Below are 27225 nucleotides of genomic sequence, written 5' to 3' on the forward strand. Positions count from 1 at the left end.
GTGCACAATGGGTTACATGATAGTCTAATATATTTATTTAAGGGTGGGATCACATTTAACGTAGTAATCATGTTAAATATACAAACAGTAAAAGCAATTGTGCGCCCAATGATACATGATAGTCTAATGTATTTATTTAAGGGCGGGATCACATTTAACATGTTAATCATGTCAAGTAGGCAAACAGTATAAAGACAAGTGTCATGGTGTCAGTTGTTATTAAAGGACTGCTGGGCTGTAGAAGGGCCAGTCTGTCAGCCATCTGCCCAGCTCTCTCTTCAGATCTTGTACTATTAGTCTTCTGTTGGTAATTGAGAAGCTTCCAACCAATGTACATTGGTTATTTTCAGTCTGTGTTGAAGAAAAGGTACAAAGAAGGTAGCATGTCTGGTATTGTAGTTATATACGTTAAGAGTGTTACGGAGTTCTTGTTAGTCAGCATTCATGATTACCTCTTGTTCACTTTGAAATATAGGTATAACTTTACTCTTGGATTTCATATTATTTCAAATCATCCATTTGCTAAATAACAACATTCATTTTATTGTACAAAATATATATTAATCAAATTTAATCTAACTTGTATTAACAGAGGAGAACTGGAAACATGCCCAACATGCAGGGACACTTTCTCAAATGATAAGCCATCAGGTATCATCACACAGATTGTGGAGGCTTTGCCCCCTCGGTGTCATCACAAGAACTGCGGACGCTACATCAATAGGAATGACGACGACCATCAAGTTTACTGTGGCTTCAGACTTACTCAGTGCAAGTTTGTCGACTGTGAGTGGAACGGCTGCAGCCAAGACATACTACAACATGTAATTGATGAACACAATGAGATGCTCTTCGAGAAAGAGTCTGATGTTGTCACTTTGAATGATTTCAATGTGGATGAGAACATTTCAGTTGTGTATGCTTGGTACATACATAGCCAGTTTTTCTGGCATGAAATAGTGAACAATGCAGAAAAGAAACAGTTGATCCATTCTTTTGTTTCGGTTCCAATTAAGAAGCCTAAGAACAAGTTTTATGTCAAAGCGGTTTCCACTTCAAAGGATATGAAATTTAAAGTCAAAATTAAACTGTCCCTAGATCCGAATGTTACAACTGAGGATACTAATTATATTTCAATACCAAAATTCATGCTGCCTCAGTTTGTTGATGATGAAAGTAACCTGACTTCACATATTGCATTTAAAACAGGTGAAAATAGAATATAATTTGTATTGTTGCATAATCAGATTAGAATTACTTTTATCCAGTATATCTCTTATCATTTATAAGCCAAGCAGATATGTGCTAAATTAATTCTTAAAAAAGGGCATTAACTTTATTAGTATCATGGAAACAAGAACAACTCCTGAAATATTTCAATATAATTGTTTAAAACTGTATTTCTAAATAACGTAATTAAAAAATATGTATTCTGTAATAACATTGGATTCATCAACATATAAATATTTTGCTTGTCATGTTTTTACGTTTATCTATATTGTTATGTCATTATTGCTTTTATGTATCCCATTACATATCAATTTGAATCAGAATGTTCTATAGGGTATATATTTTAACTGGAAATATTTTGTGGTGATATATACAGGATAGGATAGGAATCCACCAAAGAGAATCCTTTTTTAAAGAGAGATAAAGCGAGCAAGAGAGAGATTGAGAGAGAGAGAGAATCATCTTTATTCCATAAATATACAATACTTTACATGTATATGAATAGCGTTAATACTACTACTTTGATTGCATTCGATTGACTCGATTATTTTCTGGCCTCATCTACCAATTCATTGATAGAGTAAAGTGCTTTGTTTGTAAGATACAGTTTGTTCCCCATATAATCAGTTTTCCGTTTCATTAAATATCAAATTGTGTTTGTCAATTATGATTTGGCTATGTGTATTATAGTCATGCCGAGCTGTTGGAGATTAAGCAGAATTTATTTTTACGAATGTTATTACTTCTGTCACATATACGCTATATATGGTAGGGATTTTAAGCTTAGAGAATAAATATTTTGTTGAATCATGTCTCTGTAGATTCAATATAACTCTAATTGCTTTCTTTTATTGTTTTATTATTTTTTTTTATAAAGTTTGATTTACTTGAATTCAATAATAAATTATGACTATTTAAGAATTCTATGATAACTGCCAAGTCGATATAAGACTTGGCTCAATGTCATCTGCAGATTTTCCCGTCACTATCATGTTAGTGTCATCTGCATAAAAATAAATTTTGCTTGGAGTGACATGTTTTGTAATTCCCCTCAGATTACAAATGAAAAGTAAGGGGCCCAATATTGAGCCTTGTGGGACCCCATACCTTATTGTTTGTTGACTTGATACAGTTTTTCTTATATAATTACAGCTTAAGTTATTTTCTGTAAATTGTGTTTCCACATATTTTTTTCTGCTATTGAGATAAGAGGTAAACAAACCTTCTTTTTTATTTATACCCAATTCTTTCAGTTTATCTAATGACAATTTGTGAGACACACTATCAAAAGTATATGATAGGTCAAGAAAAATCCCTACCACTTTCTTTCCTGCATCGCCTGAATTGATTGTTTTCAATAAACTCAATCCCAGCTGTAATATTGGATTTGCCCAGCAAACACCCATGTTGTTCTTCATCTGCTAATGTGTTGAACTCTAAATATTTTAGAAGTTGGTTGTAGAAAATACTCTCAAAGATTTTTGAAAAAGAAGACAGAATCGACACTGGCCTGTAGCAGGAGTCATCCCTTGTATTACCTTTTTTAAAAATTGGTATAACTATAGAAATTTTTAGTTTTTATGGTAAATGACCTTATATAAGAGAAGAGTTTATTAAGTGTGTTAAAGTCTTTTTGAGAAGTCTTACAGAATTTTTTAACTTATTCTCCTGGTCAAGACATTTTTATTTTTAGTAAAACTCCTTTTCTAAGCTAGACCTCAATTTTTAGAGGAACACTATATTATTTTTACATAGTATTTTCTGATAGGTACAACATTTTATTCATCCATATCTAAAAAGAAGTTTTTTAGAGAAATATTCATTTCTATATTGTGATTTTGTAAATATAGATATAACCAAACATATTAGTTTTTCTTTTAATTCCTTAGAATTAAGCCTTTCATAAGCATTTAAGTCCTTTGAAGCTATAACATTACTGCTGCTGCATTCACTATTTATTTGTCCAATTTTTATACATTAACTGGCTCCATTTAAATTTTTTTCATGATACAACAGTTTACAAACCTTCTCATATGCATTATTTCTATACATTTGTAGGACAACATTTTTTCTGTTGATTCTCTGTATCCATTTGTCCGATTTTATATAGTGTTCATATAGGCCTTTTTACTTTTTTTAGAAAAACATTTGTTTATAAATGTCCCCATATTCTATTGGCTTCCTTTTATCAGACTTACAGTTATTACGTTTGTATGACAAAACCCATTTTGTTCTGGATGGTTCTGGAATACTTAATAATAACTAAATATGAATAGTACAATACCACTCTTAATTAATATTTTTACCTTAGTTAATTCATTTGTCAATAAAAATTATCAACAGCTGAGAATTTCCATAACAAAAGAGAATTGTTTGGTTCATACTTTGATTTTTTGTCTCTAATTTTTCACTGAGTCCAAGATTTATCCGGATCATTTTCTCTTTCTAGTAGACATTTCACTTCTTATTTGTGAACCATTTCAAGCATCGTGCAATGGTATTTTTTTATAAAACCTATGTCAATTTTAATTAATACATACTGAATCATGTTGCATATTGTTTGTTTTAACTAAAAAATTAGTATTTAAAAAATCTGTATAAATATATGTAATATCTATAAAATTAATATAAATATGTTGAAGCATACTAAAGTTACAATTAAACATATGAACATGTACATCGAATTGAAAAAATGTTTATATGTCCAGCAGATTTCATCGTTATCATATTGTGTTGTGTTCACAAATATTTAAGCACTGTTCAAAAATAGAATTTTATTTCAAGACAAAATTGCAGCCAACTATAGATTTTTAAAGAGATACATTCTTTAATCATGTTGATAAATTTATATTTGCATTATGACATGCAAGAATACAACATACAATGCATGTTCAATAGGCAGATAACCTTTAATTTTAAAAATTAGGGGGTTTTTACTAGGTGTTTATTACCAGTTAATACCTGGGGGGTTAAACCAATAATTAATAAAATTACGAACAGTAAAACTGTACTTATGCAGAGGACTAGACTAATTTTCATCGTCCAAGTATTTTGAAGCTGTTTCTACTTTATTTTATACATTGTCTGTAAATTTATGTTTTAAATTTATTTTAATATTTTATTATGTACTTTATTTCAATTACTTTTCAGTTTATTTATTTAAATTTATGCTTTACTTTTGTTGAAAGATATCTTTTAATTATTTTATGTTACTAAATGTAATGGATTAACCAGAATATTGGGTATTTTTTATTTTAAATTACGTAGTTTTATTTAGCCTTTAGTTGAGCCCAAATAATTTGACAGTTTAAAAAAAAGTCATTATTCCTTTTGTAATATTTTTAATTACATATTTTAAATATAAGTATTTTTTAAGTAATTGTGGTAAGATTTTGGTAAATGTTTGTGTGACTAGAGTATAATACTTAGGCTAGTTCTAACTTTTGTATTTTTGTACTTTGAAAAGTGATTTTAAAATGACATTAAAATTGTTTGACTGAACATTATTTGATGTTTTTTTCCTACCTGTGGATCTTGCAGCCCCATACTTTGATAGATAGACCTTACAATGTGTTTAATCAGGATAATAATATTTAAAGTAAAACAACATATTGGCTTCAAAGTTGGAAGATGAATTCAAATGATCAGCCAGGCTTAATTATGTTAATGCTAAACTAAATCATATTCTTTCTGTGTTTATAAAAAAAAAATCAAAAACAGCTAAAATTTCAGTTTTAGTAACATTTACTACAAAATTCAAACTAAAATATAGCAGTGCATCTTACAAGTTACCATATTTACTACAGAAGATAACATTTTGCAATCAGTGTTAAAATAAATAATTAAAAATTGAAGAAAACTCAGCTATAGAGTTACATTATGGTGGTGTGAAGAATAAAAAGGTGAGAAATGTATATAAAATGAACATTTCAGAATACTGTAATAAATATCAGAAACTATATAACCGATTCTTAAGTTTAATAGTACAAATTTTCAAATAAAAATAATCCAACTTCAAAAGCCTTAAAAATTTTAGAAACAAAATAAAACAGAATAGAGGTATAAAATAAACTGATACAACCAAGAAAGTAGCTAGGAAAAATTTTGGGGGGTCAAAATGACATATTTCGTAGTGGACAGAAAGTAAGGCACATACAGTCAACCGCTTATTCCCCATTTTGTTCCTTAAAATGTTTTTGACCCGTTTCAATGTTGTGAATAATCTTTTAGCAGTACATATCAGAAATACAGAATCATTTAAATAATAATATTCGTTTGATAAAACATAATTGAACAACATTTTTTATTTTGGGGGTCCAGACCCCTTGGATCTTTCCCCCTCCCCAGCTGGCTATGCCTTTGGCTACAACAAAGTATCAAAGGACCTGACAGAACGTAGCAAAAGGATACAACAAAGTATCAAAGGATCTGAGTGAAAGTAGCAAAAGAGTTATTACACAGATAATGGACTGCCATTTTACCTTTTAATCCCAAAATTGATAGTTCGTACTTGAGCCAACTATCATCAAGAGAAACCTATACACCAAGTTTCAAATCTATAGATCCTTTCTATAAAGAATTATTCCACAGACACAATTTTAATAAGGCCCTTAATTTTATTCTTGGAAAATGAAAGTTATTAAAAACAGATATAAAACAAATTTTTGAAAGTCACGCCAAATTTCAAGAAATCTGTATTGTAGAAAATTAATTACAAAATTATCCTTTTCATGTACAGTTATCCTAATTACAAACATTGCTATATGTACAACCTTCCAAGCAACAAAATAAAACTGTAACTTTGTACCGTTTGTAGGGTTTACATAATTGTAAGGCATAGTTTTTTTGTGTTTGACTGCAATTACCTTTGGAAATTAGGCTCTCAAGAGACAATTAGCAAATTAAATGATTGGTAGTTCTTCGCTGCCATGATCTCAGCTGTTTCACGACCAGGCCGCAGAGCGGGCAGAGGTTGGAAGCAGTCAGCTGTTTGCTGTTTTAGTCATGGTGTTTGTTGTTTGTTTCTCTGTTAAAACTTGCTCAATGTGTAAGGCAGTCTGAATTTAGACCTTGTGTCTATCTGAAACCTGCACTTAGTACTATTTTATGACATGTATCTTTATTGTGCTAAGCATCACCGAGTTTTGTTTCTTTTTTTTTTGAGGGAGAGGCAGGAAAAATGCAATTACGCACACAGGTGGCCAGCCTGTAGTGTGGGACTCCCCTTAAAACGGGTTTAACCACTAAAAAAATTCCTCTACTCTTTAGGATTCTAACCTAGGATTGTTTATCACATCAGGCTAGGCCTAAATTTGGCTTAAGCCCGTGAGGCTCACTCCTTATCCAGCCGCTCGGTCAAGGGATCTAGGCCACTTCGCAGTCCAGATCGGGTTTCTTTTCCAGGAGGATGCCCCGGACGAACTGTGACAAACAATCAAAGTTCCCCTCATCCTCCATAATCTTTTCGCAGATCGTGTCCACCGAAAAAACACAGAGCTTTCTTGTAGCCTCCAGGCGAGGCCTTTCCCAACACGGACAGCGGAAAAAGGTGTGTTCCGCATCGTCGGGAACGCCCAGGCAGTAGATGCAATCCGGTGGAGCGGTCTTGCCAATCTAGCCCACGACTTGAAATAGCCGTGACCTGTCAGGAATTGCGTGAGGTAGTAGTCCACCTCACCATGCCGCCTTTCGACCCATGGTTGAACCTGCTCGATGAGTCGCGCGGTGCATCATCCTTGGGTTTCGTGCTTCCAGCTGTGTTGCCACTGCTGGAAGGTTCGGGCACGCTCTTCGGATCTTTCTGCGTCCTTGATCTCACCTTGTCTCTGATAAATCGCCTTCCTCTCCCCTGCCAAGAGCTTGACAGGGATGACTCCGGCAACCACCAGGACGGCAGGCTCGGATACTGTCCCGGGCGAGTTGCATCCTATATAATTCCTTGGTGAGAGCGTCTGCCCGCACCTCTGCCCCTTAAAGGAGCACCGAGTAAGTAATGGCAGAATAATATTGGTTTCTGTACTGCGGCTCACTTTTGAGTATTTATAGATGCCCCAGTATTTGATATAAATTAGTTCGAAATGTTGTAATTTGGCCTTTTATTAAATCTGCTTTAAATCGCACAAGATTGTCATAGCTTTGTGGTAATTTGTTTATCCGTAGGTATGTTCAAGAAATTAGGTTTTTTAATTAATTCAATTAATACAATTCTAATTATAGTCTGATAAAGAATAATCAATATACACTATAGCCAACTTATATTGAAGTACTGCTCTATTGTGTTGAGGAGAGCAGAAATTTACTAGAAAACATAAGAACTGTGTGAGAGAAATTTTATTATAATTGATAGATATTTGTTATTAAAGTTCAAATCAGAAGTGTTAATTTATTTTTTGATCGTTAAACTGCTTTATTTTAAACAAGTGATTAATTAGAAAATAATAATATCCACTAATCTTTAATTATTATGTTGTATCATAGCTTTGGGTATAACTTGGTTTAATATATTATTGCACCATAACAAAAACAAATGCCTAAGTTGAGTGATGATGGTTACTATAAGATATGTAGCTATAATGCCATTGATTAACATAGCCACTAATTAGCTAATATCTTATACTACTAATATGTATAAATAAGTTTATTGTACTTTCTATGAAACAATGATCATAAATACAGGTAATTAATTCATCTTTAGGTCAGTTAAATAATACAATTCCAACATTAGATGCCTACATAATCCATGTTCAAAGTAAATGATATTCTTTTGAACTTGTTACACAACATGGTGTACTGATCTTATTGTCTGGTCAGGTGCACAATCGAGTACACTACAATGTTTAGACACAATTCTAAAACACGACAAAGCAACCAAGTATTCTAAACATAACCTAGCTATGGTGGGAAGGGTTGATTCAATGTGAATGTTGTGTTTAGTAACATTTCACCTTCATTTTAGTGCAATGCCTAAAATCCGACACTGTCACAGATTTGACTCATGATATCTGTATGAAGAGACCCAATCATCCAACTCTTTATCTGGATTACTTAAGATAGCTGCTGAGTAATCAAGACAGACCTCCTTTGCAGTCTAGCTGTCTCTGATGTCAAAGTCAAAACAACGCAGAGTTCGTTTTAAAAATTTTTGCCATAGACTTTTTTTGGATCTCTTCAGAAGAATGTGGATTTCAGAAGTCAAGTCTGTGGCAATGTCAGATATCAGACACTGTACTTAGAGGAAGGTGAAATGGAGTTAAACTCGACATTCGCAACCAACGAAAATTTGCAGTTACTACAATAATGCAAAAAGTATATATAAACTGAAACGTGTTAAATTCTATTATAATTTGGGTGGAATATAAAATGTTTTACAGTTTTCTAGATCTTTGTATTGTCTACCAACAATGCCAAATTCTTATCAGGAATTACAAGATTCGTAATATTAAAAACTGAAGTTTATTAATTTAAAATATAGTAATCGTAAAATATTATACAGGATGTTCAGTCCCACACCGGCTATTTTTGATATTAAAGATATTTTTTGAATATTTTTTGAACTATTAAAGATAAGCAATAACACTTGATACATCATTACTGACTATGAGTTTTAACTATCAGTTTTCCGTCATATCAGGGAGATGACCCATAAGGAAGTAGAAGACAATTTTAAACAAGAGCATATTTTTAGTAGTAAATCAAATTAAAAGGCTCTGTTAAGAAAACATAATTCAATAAATCTGACCTCAAAAGGCTCAACCTTTAAAAAATGGTGGTTTATGGTTTCAAAAATTTACAAAGTAAGTGTTCTTGTAGACTATTTAATATTCTTCTCTTGGCTCAAGTTTGGGAAGTTAAGCTTTTTAATCCTTCCCACGCGGAATTTATTTTTCAATTTTGACTCATAACGCGTAATTAACTTAAACATTTTTTTCTAGATTTTACAAACTCTAATTTTTTTTAGTTAGTGGTGGCTATTAGGAATAAAAAAATAATACAATATCACAAAATAATCAGACTCCTATATTTTTTTACAAATTTTCAAAATTTACATAAAATTGAAAAAACAACCTTTTTACTTGAATTTCTAAAAATATTTTCAACAAATAAAGTAACAACAACAAAATAAAAAGATAATATAATGCTAAATACAATAGGAACACGAACAGTAAATAAGGAAATATGGCAAAATAGCGTTAAACACTAAAATATGCTGTACCGGGATATATCCGTTTACCGCGTAATGGTTCACCGCAGACTGAGGCAAAATTACACCACGAGGGACAAAGCCACGCCCTACCACCACTGCGACGCGCCAATGAGGTTCAAACTGTAACATCTCATTTTCGGAACAAGTATTCAACACTCCCTTGAACTCTAGCGGATTCCACGGCAACTACAATTTATTAAATAACACAAAATAGACTTTGAAGGATATATCCGTTTACCGCGTTTCGGTCAAAATTAGGCCTAACAGATATATCCGTTTGCCGCGTGGGAAGGGTTAAATGCATACTGAACGTAAAAAATAATTTTTAGAGTAGTTAGTGGCTCTTTACGTCCAATGAAGAATGGTCCACAAGGAGTTCGACTAAAATATTGAACATAGGCATAGGTTAAGATGTACATATTGGGTTTATCTAGAAGAGATAAATATCGCAATCAGCACTTAAAAAGGTTTTTCAAGTACAGAGATGGCAGATATTCAAAGATTCTACTTGGTTGTGGACAGACATTTATTAGCAGCCATAATCTAAGGTTACTAATAAATCAAAGATGCTATAAACTGAATACTCCATGATGCCTGCCATATAATAGTATATTATGAAATTAGTTATCAACAAGGGATAACAATTTGGTTATAATGTATTGCTAAAGAGGAAAAACCTTACAGTCACAATCATGTTCTTATCTTTAGGGTCACCCTTTGGATTTTAATTCACCAGTATACTGATATTATTTCCGTTTTCCTGTTGTACTGTTGTCCAACTTTTCTTTCAGTGCATTATTCTAAAGAGTTTGTCATATTGCTTGTAATTTTTCAACTATATCGCTTGAAGAACGTGAAGGAATAACACTTTTCATGATGTTTGATTGAGTAAACAACAGTCAATCACACAAGGAGGTATACCATTTATTTAATGAATACTTTCCCGAGAGGCAGCCAATTTCTAGAACTACTGTAAGCAGAACCATCCAAAGCCTTATGAAAGCAAGAAATGTTTCCATTAAAGGTCAGGTACTGCAAAAGTGAAGAAAAATCTTAGATGTATTGCAGATATTTACTGGGACCCTACATGAGTCTCTACACTCAGGAGCACAAACTCATGACATCTCAGTTGCGTCTGTGAAAAAGATTCTGAATCATTTCACCCCTTATAAAGTTCATTTGGTGCACAAGCTCATTGAAGATGATTTTGATCGTCGTATAGAACGTGGGAAACAATTATGAAAAATGTTTAGTACAGAATAAATTGTTAACAATATTTTATTTTTAGACGATTGTCCATTTACACTAAATGGAAGTAAACAGGCACAATTGTCATTACTGTATGACAGTCATCACTGGATGCTTGAGACTTAAACACAATATTCCAAAAGATAAATGGCTAGCTTGGTGTGATAGGTACGGTACCCAGTTCCTTTCTTTTTAGAAGGCAATTTAAATCCAGCATCATACCAATATTTGATCTGAAATTATATTATGGCAGTAACAATATTTTCAATGTTAAATGAAATATCTCGTTCCAATTATTGTTTCTGTTTCTACCCAGTACTACATAACATATTAGGAGACAATTTTTAGTGTATTTGGTTAAACAGGATGGAGCACCACTACAATATGGTGTACAAGTAAGAGAATATTTAAACACTTTTTCCTCAACAGTTGATTGGTAGGTGGAGAACAGTATGGTGGCCTTGTTCACCAGATCTGTCTCTTCAGACTCTTTTGCTTGAGGTTACCTCAATGAAAAGGTCTACAAAATAAAGGCTAATATTTAGGTGAACTGATAAAAAAATATATAAAATTGATATTCAACTGATCCCTCCAGTTAATCCTGGAAAATTCTGTAAGTAGCTTTTATGTGTGTCTTTCCAGCTGTCAAATAATCAGAGGTGAACAATCTAAACTTTTACCCTTAAAAATGTAGTAATTAAACATCACATATTTTGGTAAAACTTTAGAACATTACCATTTTGTACAGGATTAACCTTGTAAGTTGTTTGAAGTATTCATCTCTGCTAGACAAACCCTTCACAGACAGACTGGTAACCACTCAGAAAAGAAATTTTTATGTCCCCCAGCCAGTAAAACAAAAGTGAATAGTGTCATCCTATTGAATTATAGCCTTCAATCATGTTCAGCCAAATTCTATGGTTGGTTAAACACTATCATAGAATTCATGCTTTTGTAGAAATGAAGTTCCATCCCAACAATTTAACATTTTGGTTAATTGAGTTGGGTTTCATAACAGAGTTTAAATAATAAATGTTTACACTCTTAGTCGCCAAAATATGATGTATGCACTAGAATAGTTAGGCTACATGTGTTGATCTATTACAATCTCATGTGTACTAAGTTTGTTTAAAAATTTATTTATTCTGTTATTTTATAGCAGCCATTGTAATTCTCCATAATGTAAACATTTTTAATTCTCAGTCAAATCCCATGTAGTGACATGCATCAAACTCGGTGTTGAATCTATAGAAATAAAGCTTCTTGCAAAATTTTAAATTTATAGGTCAGTTTGTTTTCGAGATGATGTGCACAGATAAACTGCACATAACGTAGCTATGGTGGGTAGGGTTGAATCAATGTGAATGTTCAGTTCAGCTCCAGTTCACCTTCCTCTAAGTTCAATGTCTGAAATCTGTCGCTGTCACAGACTTGGCTCCTGGAATCTGGAGTCGTGTTCATCTGAAGAGATCCAAAAAGAGTTGGTGACGAAGAAGCTCAAATGAACTCTTTACATCATTTCGAACCACAGACACCCAGACTACAAATATAGTGTAATCTAGGTGAAGAGGTATTCTTATTGTCTCATCAGGTGTACCACAATGTTTTAGACACAATCTATGAAAACCGTTTGAGATAACATGTTTCAATTTCCTCAAGTGATAGGTTTTGCTAATGCTTAGCCAATAATGTTAATTTATCATTTATGATATAGATCTGTATTATTAACGGCTGATCATTGTGTAATTTCCATAATACCCTTATATTCTTTATTTGTAGAGCAACAATTAAACATATGATATTTATTCTTAAATTATTCCTTTAAGAAACTAGATATGTTTTAAAAGTTTACCAAGTCTTTCAAATACATATAACTTTATCTTATCTAGTCAACATTATTTATATATCAATCCCTCCTCTATACTTATATCTTTTAATCTTTTACAATTGTATTTATATTTTGAGTCTTTATTTCCTTCATTACATTTTATTTCACTGTTTCACAGTACACTACTCAAGAGTTACATTCGTTCAATTTCACCATTAATTATCTACCAATTTATCACCTATAACCAACAATTAGAGATTACCAATACCCACTTCAAACGAAATTACCAGGAATTTAAATTCTTTGACCTACCAAGTACAAATTGAAAGAATCTACAAGACAACTTGAGTTGGAACTTCATTTACATTCTCCAACATCGCAAGGAAAGATCAGTGACATATTCTACAACTGGAGATCATCAGAACAACACCACTATTGATAGTGCTGATAGCCCAAGGACCCCACATACGGCATAAAAAGCTCAACAACTCTCAAATGTCAGTATTTTATGCTCTTCAATTTTTATAATAGACAATAACATCATTAAAGCAATAGAAACCGAGATATAATCATGAAAAACTATTTTTATTTACCAAGCAACTTTTAGAACGCAAAAATGTAGGTATATACAAATCTTCAGCTTATCATCTCTCATTCCAAAAAAATTCATTCATCATTCTCCATCGCTAAAATTACTGGACTAAAGTTTTTAACAATTTTGTAATAATACATTATTACCTTTTCATTTCAAACAATGGTAATGGCTTTTTTAGTATTTTATTTTTATTTTGTTACATAATATACCATATTAAAGTGGTAAAGCAAAAGCTCTAAGGCATTTTAGAATGTTAAACTTCTTGACTGTTACAAAACCAAAACAAGACACTCATGACTAAGTCTGTGCTCAAATCTTCAGTTACACAATTTCTTAAGGAACAGAAACTACAACATAACGCTTTGTTTATTTTAGTTAATTGTCTTTACCACCTAGACAAAGAGGAATTATCAAAGTAAACTCAACTGCAGCTTACGAACCAGATGTCATTCAAGCAATTTAAATTCATTAAGTCAAAGTCAAAATGTTCTTTATTCATATACATCAAGTACAGAGATAGTGTCAAAAATTAATAAACCTAATTGGTGACATAAAACATTTAGAGTAGAATATTAATGTCCATGATTGGTCATTTGGTAAAATTCTTCAAGTGTGTAGATGGCCTGGTGTGAGAGCAGTTTATGGAGTTCAGTCTTTAGCTGTTTCTCCTTCTTCGTTCTTATTTCTATCGGTAGACAGTTGCTCAGCTTTCTTCCTATGTAGTATGGTGTTTTTTCATACTGTGCTAAGTGGTGAATGGGCAGTGGATACATAGTTGAGTTGCGGGTGTTGTAGTAGTGCAGGTCTTCAAGCCTTGATAGGTTTTCTCTGTCAACATATAAAATAACTTCTTGTGTGTAGAGAGCGGTCACGGTCAAGATCTTTAATGTTGCAAAGACCTCTCTGTAGCTTTCCCGGAAATGAAGGTTTGCAAGTATTCTTATTGCCTTTTTTTGAAGGATTAGAATTCTGGTCATGTTAGCATTTGATGTCCCTCCCCATACAGCTAGACCGTATCTTACATGTGCCTCAAATAGAGCAAAATAGGCAGTACATGCTGTAGTCAGATCACCAATTTCTTTAACCTGTTTTAGTGCATATAGGCTTGAGTTTAGTCTATTGCATAGCTGGTCAATATGGGGTGTCCAGGATAAGCTTGAGTCAATTGTAATTCCGAGGAATTTGGTTTGTTCAACCAAGTTAACTTCTGGTGAGTAATTAATTTGTCCTGTTCTTCTCCCAAACCCTAGTTGGGTAGTTTTAGAGGGGTTAACCACTAAGTCATTTCCATCACAATATTGATATGTCATGTTGACCGCAATAAAAGCATTTACACTAAAGTTTTCGGGTGTATTGTTGTCAAGGATTAAGGTTGTATCATCAGCGTACATCAAAGTTTTAGCATATTCATGTAAGTATTCTGGAAGGTCATTAGTAAAAAGAATAAAAAGCACTGGACCCAGCACGGATCCCTGTGGCACACCTCTATGTATAGGACGGGGTTGTGATCGGAATGCTTTAGTCAACCCTTTTTCAGTAGACTTTAGTTCGACTATTTGACTTCTGTCTTTGAGGTAGCTTTCGAACCATTTCAGAGCTGTTTCCGTTACACCATGTGCTTTTAGTTTCTCCTGTATGAGGTCATGACCCAGGCAGTCGAAAGTTTTGCTCAAATCCAAGAAGATAGCTGTAGTCAGGTTGCCTTTTTCTATGCTGTCAGTCACTGATTCTATCAAGCTAATCATTGCTGTAGTTGTTGACTTGCCATTGACGAAGCCATGCTGAGAGCTGCTTAACAGGTTGTTCAACCTGCAATGTTCTAATAGCCTGACGAGAACAATTTTCTCACAAAGTTTTGAGACAGTTGGTAGTAATGAAATGGGTCTGTAATTACTTAATTCTGATTTACTGCCAGTCTTAAATTTAGGATGGATTTTTGATATTTTCAGTGCTGAGGGAAAGTGTCCTTCGTTGAAAGATTTATTGAAGATATCAGTAAGGGGATAGATAAGTTCTTCTGCACAGTGCTTTAGTATTTTTGTGGATATGTCATCAATACCGGCTGAGTTTTTTTATTTAAAGTTTTTAATAATTAATCTTAATTCCTCTTGAGTTGTGGGTCTTAATGAACTAAGTTCATTAATTTGAGTGCCTATGCGTTCAGCTGGTTCGACTGGTTTTCTATGAGAGTTTTTATTAAGGTTAATTGTGTTTTTTGCCATGTTGGCAAAGTAGTTATTGAATTGTTCAGCGACTATAGATGTATCTTCAATAAGCTTTCCATCAATGGTTAGTTTTAGTTCATGTGAGCAGTTTTGTTTTTTTGATCGGACAGTATTTATTGTTTCCCAGATTGTTTTAGATTTGTTTTCTGAGTTGGAAATTTTACTAGCAATAAATAGCTTGGCTTCTCAGAGTTTTCAGTTTTTGGTCATAGGTTTTTTTGAGATCCATTGCTTTGTTTTTATCCTCAAGATTTCCTGTAGTTTCATACTCGTTAAGGTGAGTTAGGAATTCATTCTTGAGCACTAGTGCATCAGCGAAGTGCTTTAGTGTTCTCTTTTTGATACCAGCTGTCATAAGGGGACATGCAGCATCTAGGGCAGCTGTCACTAGCTTTCTAAAGTTGTTGTAGGCTTCTTCTGAGTTCAAAGAAGTATACACAGTTTCCCATTTTTTCGTTTGTTAGCAAACCTTTCAGTTCATGTAAGTTTCTACTCCCAATAAGCTCTATGCACTGATTTAGGCAAACTTGTTCTCTTCAGGTTGGTAATAGTGCACATCTGGGCTGTGTGGTCAGAGAGCCCAGCCCAGTATGAAAAACTGTTGTGTCAAGTGCATCAGTGGTGCTATTTGATACAATCCAGTCTATAGATGACTTTGTTGTAGGAGTGATTCTTGTAGCTGGCAAGTTGGCTCTCTGAACATTATGGTAAGCAAGCATTTCATTTAATTTTGTAGTATTTCTGTCTGGATTGAGTATGTAGACATTTATATCACCCATTATTAAAAGAGGTTTGTTCTCAATTTTTTTGTCATCTATTAGATGAGATAATGTAGCCATTGCAACATCCAGATTACTGTCTGGCGATCTCTACTTACCCATAATATAAGTAATATAATTGTTGAGATTGATCTTCATAAGTGCGACCTCACATACAAGTTCTTGGCAGTATTGAGACACATCAATTTCCTCAACTTGATTTTGGAGTGCATTGTCTACAAAAATAGCTACTCCTCCAAGCCTGTGGTTAGCACGGCTGTAGTGGGTAACTAGGATATAGCCGGGTAACCATTGTATGAACTCTATCTGATTTTATCTGAGGCCATGCTCTGTTAAGATGATGACATCGGGCTTTTTCAATTCAGCTAAGTCAAGGAGGCGATTTGATATATTTACTAGCCCTCTTATATTTTGGTGCAGGACTGCAAGTTTTCCTTTTATTGAGTTTTTTGTCTCCCTTTCCTTGAAATGTTCGATTCTAAAAAAGGAGCCTCTTCTTCATCACTGCTATTAAAATCTGTAATTGTTTCTCTGCTTTGGTGGTTACTGGTGATAATTTGCTTATAGTAGTCAATATTTTTGTCAAAGAATTACTCTATAGTTTCATTGTGTGGTCTTGGTTTTGAATTTTCAGGGGGGTGAAGTGATCCCAACTTCAAATGAGGCGGCTGCTTACTTTTATGGTTAGGTTCTATTTTAGAATTATGTTGTTTTTGATGGTTAATTTTACTTTTTGCAACTTGCAGTGACACACTAAATTGATTTTTTCCCCTTTATTACTTTGGGTTTATTCTTTTTGTTGGTGGTAGTAAGGCTTCTAGAGGGTGTCATCTGGACACGCTCTAAAGTAGGAGAAGCTTCTCTAAATTTGTTGTTTGCCAAAGTTGCTACCTGGCTTTGGTCAAGGATTTTTCTAGTACATTCCTTGACCATAAGTTCCAGTTGTTCCTGTCTGATTTTTAATTGTGCTATGTCCAGCAATAGAGCAGAGGAACTAAATAGTGTGCCAGTATGTGGAGCATTTGTTGGAGGCTGATCAGGTGTAGGGGTTGTTTGTGTCTCAGTGTCTACATATTCTTGAGAAGAGGATGCTCTGCAGTGACCTTCCCGTCTCTTTAGCAGCATCGATTTCTCTAACTCCCTATTTTTTAGTACTAGCTCATTGATAATCTCCTCCTTTTTCCTGTCATGTTCTTCAAAAGTGTATTGGATGTCTAAATTAAGCTTTTCCTGGTTGTCAAGTTGTACTTTCAGTTCAGATATCTTTTGAAGAAGATTTTCAATTTTCCTCAGGTAGCTTTCTTCCTCAATACTCATTTCATCTATGTTTGCTTCAGCACTGGTGAGTTTGGATTCTAGAAGTGCAAGTTTTCCTTCTAGCAGCTGGTTTTATTCTAATAGAGCAGCGCCAATTTTTGCAGCCATTTCCAATTTATCTTCGTTTTTATCATTTTTTACTAAAAGTTCATTTTCAAGCAAACTATCTTCTAAGATTTTTATTGATTTGTTTAAATTGTCATAATCATTTTGAATAGCATATGAACTCAGAGGATTCTCCTTTGTATTGCAATTGGGTTCTATCTGAGTTAAAGTATTTTCTAGCTGTAAAGAATTCACTCCATGATGTTTTTACCGCTTCAATAGTAATGTCGATAGACTTGCACTTACTGCATTGCCAAGATTCAATGTCACTCTTGGATAGATTTTTAAATTTCTTATCTGACCATTCTAGGCATTTAGAATGAAACCACTGGTTGCAGGATCCTGTACATAAAATACCTTTGTGCTTCACGCCAACAGTGCACACACCACAAGGATACCTGAACATTTTTATTTATATTTTATATTTTTGTTATGGTGTAAGATCAGTTTTTTATTGGAGGTTTGGCTGGTTCCTCAAATAAATTAATAGATGGTCAGTTTGAATAATGGGCAGTGTTTTCTGCAGTGTTTGGCTGATTCACTATGTCTGGATTTAAAAGTATACAGTTTTTTATTCAGTGTTTGGCTGTTTCACTAAGTCTGTAGAATTTAAAGCCAGCTGCTAGTGTCAATTTATTAATGTACCAGTTTATGAAGAATTTATTAAAAAGTTAGAAAAAGTCAAATTATTTAAAGTTTAATCCGATGTGTAGACACAGGTGTTTGGAGTGGCAGAGTGTATGAGGTTAGTTTGATATGTGTTAGCAAGTAGATGCCTGAAGTCAGCTATCAACAGACGCACTGTCAGCGTCAGCGCTGGAGGTTAGTGCTCCCAGCTGCCTGACACACTTGCTCCAGCTGTCTGTCTGTCACCTTGCTGATCAACTGGTATAGTGTTGGAAGTGACGTATTTAGCAGCAATGGATGAGTTGGCTGTGACGTCACACCAGATGTGGTGGTTTTCAATAGTTTTTTAATGTTGGTGTTAAAACTAGTTGTAAATTGTTTTTAATTTCTTACTAAAGAGTGTTTGTATGTTATTGAAAAACTTTTAAGAGTGCTTGTATATAAAAAGAAGAGCTTGATGGTTGACAATTGACATTAATCTTGAAGAGTCTTCAACCTTGCGTGAGAAGGTTTTGTTTTTTATGTTTCTTTTGAGTAATTATATTATCATTTATTATATTGGAATAGACTTACAAATTCTTAGTTGAGATGTGAGTATTTTCATGAATATTTGTTGGTTAAAACACTACTAATACATTACAAAGAGTTAATAAACCAAAAATCATAAAAACACTTCAAATAAATGATTTCAAAAATTTTTTCAGGAATTAGAAATATAAGGAAAAAATATAAGAACTTGGTCCAAGCTGCAAAGCACTTGATGTCTCCAAATCAATTATCTCTTCAAAAAACATTTCAAAAAGAACTTGGTGCAACATAAACAAAAGTACACAAAAACAAATCAAAATTAAAATTGGGGATAGGTTTATGGAGGATGAGACTGAGATTGCCAGTCGGTTTAATGGATTTTTTCGCATCCGTTGCTGACGGGCAAGGTCCTCGACCATCTGACCCTAAAGTACACCCCTCGTGAAGGCAGAGCCCAGCAGCATCATTTGTGTTGGGGCCTGTTCCCCCCCCCCCCCCCACCCCCCCCCCCCCCCACCCCCCCCCCCCCCCACCCCCCCCCCCCCCCACCCCCCCCCCCCCCCACCCCCCCCCCCCCCCACCCAACCAAATTCAGTGATGAAACAGTTTGTGTATTATAAATATTGTAAACGAAAAGTGATGACGATATGTGATGGCAATTGTATTTGGCAGTAGGAGAAAAAAAAAAAACATTTGTGGGGTAAAAATTGGAACAGTCCCAATCTTACCCATAAAGTGCAGGAAATTTATATGATTGAGATTAAGAACTAAAATAAAATTAATTACTCCTTTGCACTCCGACGTCTGATATTTCGGACGATCGCAAAGTGTGGCGGACGTATCCGACGTGCGATGTTTTGGACTATTGATTAATAGAGTTCACTGCTATATAAAATTGTTCAAATGCGCGTAATTTGCGATAAACGCAGCCTGAATAGTTGTAGAATATAACGTTGTAGTAAACATTGATTCTCTATTATTTTTTTGTAATGAATGATGCAACATCACATTGATTAGCTGAGGTTATATAAGATTTTTCTGTGCATTTTTTGGTTGCTATGGAGAAGTATTTCACATAAACTTTTTCATTAGATAAACCTTATGTCCTCTATTCTGAGTGTGGTTAATTTTAGTCATATTTACCACCAGAGCAGGAGAAAAAAAAGAAAGAAGAGTAGAACAATGACTATAGACTTCATGGTGTACGTATCAGTCAGCTAAGAATGGACGGATACTTTCTGTTAATAGTAACTTTATTTTTCAAAAACTAAATACTAAGCTAAATAGGTGTAACGTAAAAAAAATTTCATAAACAATTTAGTAAGTAATTTTTGGTGTGTATTTTAGATAGGAAAGTTTGTGTGAAAAAATTGTGATTTCCACCATTTGTGGTACCAACAAAGCCGTATTACTGATTTTCACGTTTTGAGCAATGCGTTACCAAATTGACGATAGTGCCCATAACTTTTTTTTGGTTTTGAAGGAAAATAAATGAAACTCTATGGGGGAGGGTTAAAAATGGCCATAGCAACAGGACATATTTATCAAAATGAATAGTTAACAAGGTAATCTACTTTGCTACCAGCGTGACTATTGTAATTTCAGACGGTTTGGAGAAAGCTTCGCAGCAAGTTTGCAATTTTAGAAAATATGGTTAAAAGAAATGGCTTCACAATTCAGGCACAGTGCTGCCACAAACTTTCAAACACCGCCGCTAAGTACCAGCACCTACCGTACATTAGAGCAATGGTGTTTGAGAGAAAATTCAAAGTGTGTATGGTTTGAGAGGAAATTAAAAAAACAAAAAAGTACCTGTCCCAAAGTTACTCATTTACCGTTACTATAATTAAACATTGTCATAAAATAGAGCAATACCTTTTACATGCAAAAGTTTACGAATAAAGTCAACGACTTACTTTTTGCCTACAAATTCAGGCTTATTGGAGTTTTCCCCATTTATGTAACAACAGTACTCCCATTTTGCAACAATATATATAAAAAAACACATATAAACATATTAAATACAACAAGAATAATGTGAAAACGCAATAAGTTCAAAAGGCAGACACTACAGCAATTTAATAAAAAAAAACAGTAGCAGTCGTGGGACTGCCGATAGAAGTGAAAAACGGAACTATTAAGTTGAGAGTAATTAACAATACGGTTATAGTAGCAGTACATCTGTAATTGTAAATGTGACGCGTTTTTAATTTTCCAATTTTAAAATCCACGAAAAAATATTATCAAATAACTAGAAATCTATTTTACCACGCTAGTAAGATAAATCTTATACCGTAATAATACTCATTTCATGATGAAGAGATTAAAAATATTAAAAACATAACTAAAATGAATAATGCTAATTTTTAAATACAAATATTCGTACAAATATTAAAAATGTTTAAAAATATATTCGTTGTTTTCATTATTCATTTATAAGTGAGTAAACACCGAGTGAACAACAGTGAGTTGAACAACACGTTGAGTAAATAATTACAGTTTATTGCTACGGATAAAGTATATAATTGCAATAACAATTAAACCCAACAATATTTTTAAATCTAATAAATTAGTTAAATTAACTTGGTTCTTTCGTAAAGGTATTTTTATTGCACAATAAAACTAATTTATTGAGTTATACGGTATCAGTGAGCCAATGCGCCAACTACAGTTCCGGCAGAAACGTTCACTCATCACTTCATACGCTACTACAGGCTAAAACTAAACTTCCAATAAAAAAATGATGAATTACAAAAAAAATATTCATATATTTTCACACAACTTTCTCGGCCTGACAAATTTTGTGCTCTGACCAAAAAATAAAAAAAAAATCCTCGCTTACTACTTTTTTCTTGTCATTGTAAAACGCTATGTAAAATGTAAACAATAATCAAAATTATTTCGAAATTTTTTTAATATTTAAAAATGTAACCAAATAGATTGCCAGTATTAAGAGCTTTAAATTTGATGCATCTTACAGAATTGTACGACATTGGCTTCACTTTTAAATCGCGAGAGGAAGCCGTAGAGGTCACTGATTTTTTCGCAGTCTGTTTTTTCATACTCCGCCGGGGACAGTTTTAACACAACAGCGAGACTGACTTTTTCATGCAGGTTAGTAGTCCGCGGCCAAGTCTACGGTTATAAAAAACACAGTGAGACTGACTTTTTCATGCAGGTTAGTATCATTAGCATGTCGGTGACGCGAACCGAGGATTTTACCCTCTACCAAAACGCTCAACCGCGCCTAAAGAAGTTTTTCACTTCAAAAAACAAAAAAATTCGATTAGTATGAGGGAGGAGTCTTCATTCACGTGCGATTCAAAAACTGGAGAACCCTCGTTTTAAAAGTGATAACACTCATTTCTACAAATAAGTCCAATTTAGGAGGAAGTTCATTGCCAAGTGTTGGAGTTAAGACAGAGGAACAAAGTACTCATAGTTTCTATCATGTTGCCTGGGTCCAAAGATGTCTCTAGAGCGAGTTACAGTAGGGATGCGGCAATCGATCCCACTGAAGAGGTGAGTAGAGTCAATAAAATGGTTAAGAAGTTTAAATAGAAACTTGGCATCCTGAAGTCGTCTTCTATTGTATAAGGATATGAGTCCAAAATGATTAGCAAAGTCTTCAAATGGGATTTCAAGAGAGGGGAACCAATTTTCATTGTAACAAAAACACAACAATTTCCTTTGTATCCTCTCCAAAAGCGAAATACATTGAGGGGACTAGACGACAAAACAGTATTAAAGAATTTGCCGGATTAAGGTGACATACAACATTGTGAGAGTTTGTATATTGAAGGCACTTGCAGGAAGTCTGTAAATGAAGCTGAGCTGCCTGTAGACTCTGGAATAGCCTACACATCCTCAATGTACCTCTGTGGACAGAGAGAGGTATCAAAGATAATACCTAGATCACGAACTTCAGAGCATCGAATAATGTGGTCACCTGCCAATGATTAGTTGTGAAGAATACGTTCTCTACAACGACAGAAAGACATAAGACAACATTTATTTCTGTTCAAGGTCATAAAGTTTTCCTCACACCTCTAATTAACTCTGTCAATGTTATACTGAAGATGACTATAGGTCCAAGTATGAGATATCTCAACGAAAAACTTTATATAATCAGCAAACAGCAATATCCCCACATCGACTTTGGCCACAATATCATTAGTAAAAATGTTTAAAAGGAGGAGTCCTAAATGAGAGCCTTGAGATACACCTGAGGTGACACTACAAACTGAAGAAGTTGATGCAGCAAATGTGACCAGCAATTGTCGGTTGGAAAGATAACTCTTTAAAAACCAAAGAAGAAGCGAGCAAGGATTCTATAAGATTAAAGTTTGGCTATGAGGTAAGTATGGATGACTAAGTCGAAGCCTTTAGAGAAATCTAAATAACACTGTAGACCTAACTTGTTTTTAGAAAAAGCAGATGTAATATAGTCCTGGGAAATTAACAGGACAGTAGCTGATGACCGTCTGATACAACAGCCATGTTGGTGTTCAGACAGAATATTTTTAAAGTAAAAGGGGACATTGCCCAAGACGAGGAATTCCAACAGTTTAGCTTAAGTAATCTGTATAGATATACTTAAATATAAGCACAATAAAACTTTTCTTGAGCACATTTAGAAAATATCCCCTTGGAGAGCTTGTTATTGATAAATTCTAGTAAGGTAAAGTACAATTGCATTGCAACCATACTTGAGTACTGAAGGGGGCATACCATCGGGCCCACGTCCTTTTGAAGTATCCACTTTAGCCAATTTGAAAAGGACTTGATCAAGTGTAATAAAGCAATTAGATAAGACGCCAGGCACACAATAATTGTGATTAGGAAGTTCCACTGAAGCAGTCGCAAAAACGGAAACGAACAAATCAGTGAAAAATTCACACATTCGTATAGGATGATCAGTAGTGTTTCCATTGTGTGCTATTGTACTTGGAATACTGGGTTGTTAATAAACCTCCAGACCACAACATTTCTCAAATTATTACACCCAAAATGAAAGTAAATTGTTGCGAGATTTATACAACGGCTTTCAGCAGCTGACAGATCAAATCGTAAGGAGCTAACTTCTTCTTTCAAGACATTGTTGTCTTTGGCCAAGTAGTTTAGTTTTGCCATGAGCAATTTAACGTGGGAGAGAGGAGTTTTTAGTTTCCTCGCCAAACGTAGCAATAGTTGCTGCGATGTCGATACTAAAGTTAGCCTATATGCCAAATTTATAACATCTTGGTCAAGATTATACAAACCGTCTAATGCATTGAGCAGAACTCGTGATCTTGTAACACAAGACGTTTTTACACAAAAAAGTGATCTATCACTTGTTATTATATGTCAATATAAATGAATAAATGAATAAATGAATTTATTTTCCAATTAGTAACAACAAATATAAAAATACATATACATTGTTTGGAAATTAACTGGCCACTGTATCAAGTTTATGTGACCAGTTTTGAAAGAAAAATATTTTAGAAACATATAAAATAAAATGAGTCTAGCATGTACTTAAATAAAAAAAAACAATCGCCACCTCTGCAGTGTTTACATATCTAAAATTAAAATTTTATGGAAGTATACAAAATAAACTTAAACTTTACAAACATAATTCCTTTAGACGTGTATTATAAAACAAACAGGAGAAGCAAAAAAGAAAAAAAACAAATAAGAAAAAAAACAAAACAGCAAATTATTTCATATTACATTAACGTTTAAGATAACCTATGTCTTGTTGCATTGAAAGCCAAAGTAATTGATTTTTTACTAAAAAAGTTTTTAAATTAGCTGCATTTTTTATATCAAGTGGAAGAAAAAAATTAAAATATTTTCGGACCTAAATAAGTAATTGAATGTTTAAAAAATGGTTTTGTTCACTTTTGGTAGTCTGTAATTTCTGTTATGTGCGAATCTTGTTGCGTAATATAAATTTATTGGTACCTAAGTTACCACTTCTGACAAAAAAACAATTTTAATATACTTTAAAAATGAATAGATGCTGAATAGGCAAAATCTTTAATTGGCTATAAAGAGGAAAAAGAGCTTTCTCTCTTTGCCTTCTTTAAAATTATCCTTAAGAAATAGTTTTGTGTTGTTCTTAATCTGTTTATTAAAAAGTTATAAGTTCCATCCCAAACACAATATGCCATACTGTAATCTGGAATTAATTAGTGCAAAATAAAGAGATCTTAACAATTCAATGCTACAAAAATTTCTTAAAAAATAAAACTTTCTAAATAGTAGATGTAATTTTCTTATGTAGAATGGAAATATGTTCTTCAAAAAGTAAATTTTTTATCCAATGTAATTCCTAAATATTTGAAAGTGTTTACTTTTTCTAATGGTTGGCAATTACAAAGAATCATGTTGCAAGATGCAGAATGGAATTTTACAGGAACTGGCAATTCAAAATTTTGAAAACTGAAATTTAAAAATTTAGATTTGTTTACATTAACTTGCATTTTGTTTATGAGGCACCATTTACGTAATAATTAATAGGTCACTATTTATTTGTTCGCTAATAGTTAATTCATTCTCATGTGAGTAAAAAATGGCTATATCATCCGCAAAAGCTGTAATTTTCCCGTTAAAATTCAATGTTAACAATATCATTTATAAATATTAAAAATAAGACAGCAGATATCACCGATCCCCTGCGGAACCCCAGATTCAACGTTCTAGTTGAGCTGAAGGTATTTTGAATTTTTACTTGTTGTTTTTCTATTTGTAATGAGAGTCCTAAACCAACTCCAAGCAATACCTCTAATTCCTGCATATTCTAACTTGTTTAATAGAATTTCGTGGTCAACCAAATCAAATGCTTTCTTGAACATCTATATGTCCATAAAGCCAATATATAATAACCTAGAATAAGTTATGACAAAGTTAACAATGATTTGACAAATTAAATTTTATCAATAACGACAAACCTAATTAGACCAATAAATTTTAACACACTACTATCAATAAAATATTTAACATAAAAGAGCCACAAAGAAAACAAGTATCCTACAACTACAACTACATGAGCAAAAACATAAAAATAAACTAAAATTATATATACTAAAACAATGTTGAAATGATATTTAAAAAATAACAACGAAATCAGAGCGGCAGTTCCTGCAATGTTGAAACGATAACCACAGAGCAGCAAAGGCATCATGTGGCGGATACAAATTGAAGGCGCCGTAAACAATCCAGCTGCTCTGGACAATCCAGGAGATCCTGGGCAGAGCTATGGTAGAGTGGAGTATGGTTAAGTGGGTATACAGGTTTGGCAATGTTGGCAGTAACATAGACTCAGTAGAGATGCGCAGAGAGCGTGATAATTGCTATCAGTCCGTCTTGTCAAGCTGTCCCGGAAGTCGGATACAACGTTGTGAACACTTACCAAATACAGAAAATTTGCTAAACTGAATTTGTAAGAAACTCTCATGAAAACTAAAAGATATTCAGTAAGGTTCCCTATCTTAACTAAAATTAGGTGACAATAAAAAGAATTAGAGATTTACTTGGTTTGCGTCATTGAGTCTTATTTCGATAAAGTATTGGACTTTAGTTTTGCCTCAGTTGTTTAGCAAGATCTAAATAAAAGCGTTTGCAGGATCTTTTCGTGCCTAATACCTAATAATTGAAGTATATAGTGTCGAGTGCGGGAAAGTATTTCAGCTCCAGATCCTGCTGTTCTATACTCTACAATTAACACATCTCGAGTCGTCAAATCTGGTTGTTGGATTTACAAAAGTTAGGATTCAGTGACGTAAATAGTTTTAAAGCTCCAGAGACCAATCAGTTCACAGATCCTGGAAATATAGGTTACTGACGAGTATAGGACGAGTTGGCTCCACCCTAGTAAAACCAAAATGTTATATTTATTACGTATACAATTATAAATTAATTTAAAAGACAACACATAATTTGAAATAAGATGCACTTATAATGGTACAATTTATTAAACGTGTAGAAAAGTCGACCCCAAAATAGGTTAAGAAAAAAGCCGGAGTCACTGTGAAAGTTATTCACTACTGTGTAAAAAAATTGGTATTATTATTTATATAAAATTACCGATTTAAATGGTAAGAGTGGACTTTCAATACTAGCTAATATTTTTCAATTTATATGAAATCCCATAGTTGTCTAAACTTACAGTAATTAAAAAGAGTCTATTGAACTATCAATCTTCAGAATTTGTTAATATCACAGAAAATTTAAATTATTTGGAACAAAATACATGCAGTATTGTCACTGATGAAAAAATGTAAACGATTTGCTTACAATGTTTTTTACTGTGACCTATTCAGCTATCGCCTATTCAAGGCTATAGATAGATAGAGGAGGCACTTTACTGAATAAATCATTGATATCAGTCTTCCGGAGTGGTCACACACTAAAGGTCACATCAATTCATTATGCAAAATATTGAACTCTACAATATTTGTTCTTCGATATCAGTCAAATTTTTGCTCTAAAAAGTTCTCGACTGCAGATTTTAGAATTTTTGAATCGAGAGCGGTGCGGTATAATATTCTAGG

At 33.4% G+C, this 27225-nt stretch overlaps 1 protein-coding gene across 1 annotated transcript in view; it reads left to right on the forward strand.

Annotated features, from left to right (window-relative positions):
• Positions 1-4731, forward strand: part of LOC124362995 (E3 ubiquitin-protein ligase Siah2-like) — a 37423-nt gene extending 32692 nt beyond the window's left edge. Inside the window, exon 4 of the mRNA XM_046818029.1 lies at positions 593-4731. Within this exon, the coding sequence (XP_046673985.1) occupies positions 593-1226 (634 nt within the window). The 3' untranslated portion in view covers positions 1227-4731. The remainder of the gene's footprint in view (positions 1-592) is intronic.
• The last annotated feature ends 22494 nt before the right edge of the window (positions 4732-27225 follow it).

The sequence above is a fragment of the Homalodisca vitripennis genome, chromosome 5, assembly GCF_021130785.1.
Source record: "Homalodisca vitripennis isolate AUS2020 chromosome 5, UT_GWSS_2.1, whole genome shotgun sequence".
NCBI lineage: Eukaryota > Metazoa > Arthropoda > Insecta > Hemiptera > Cicadellidae > Homalodisca > Homalodisca vitripennis.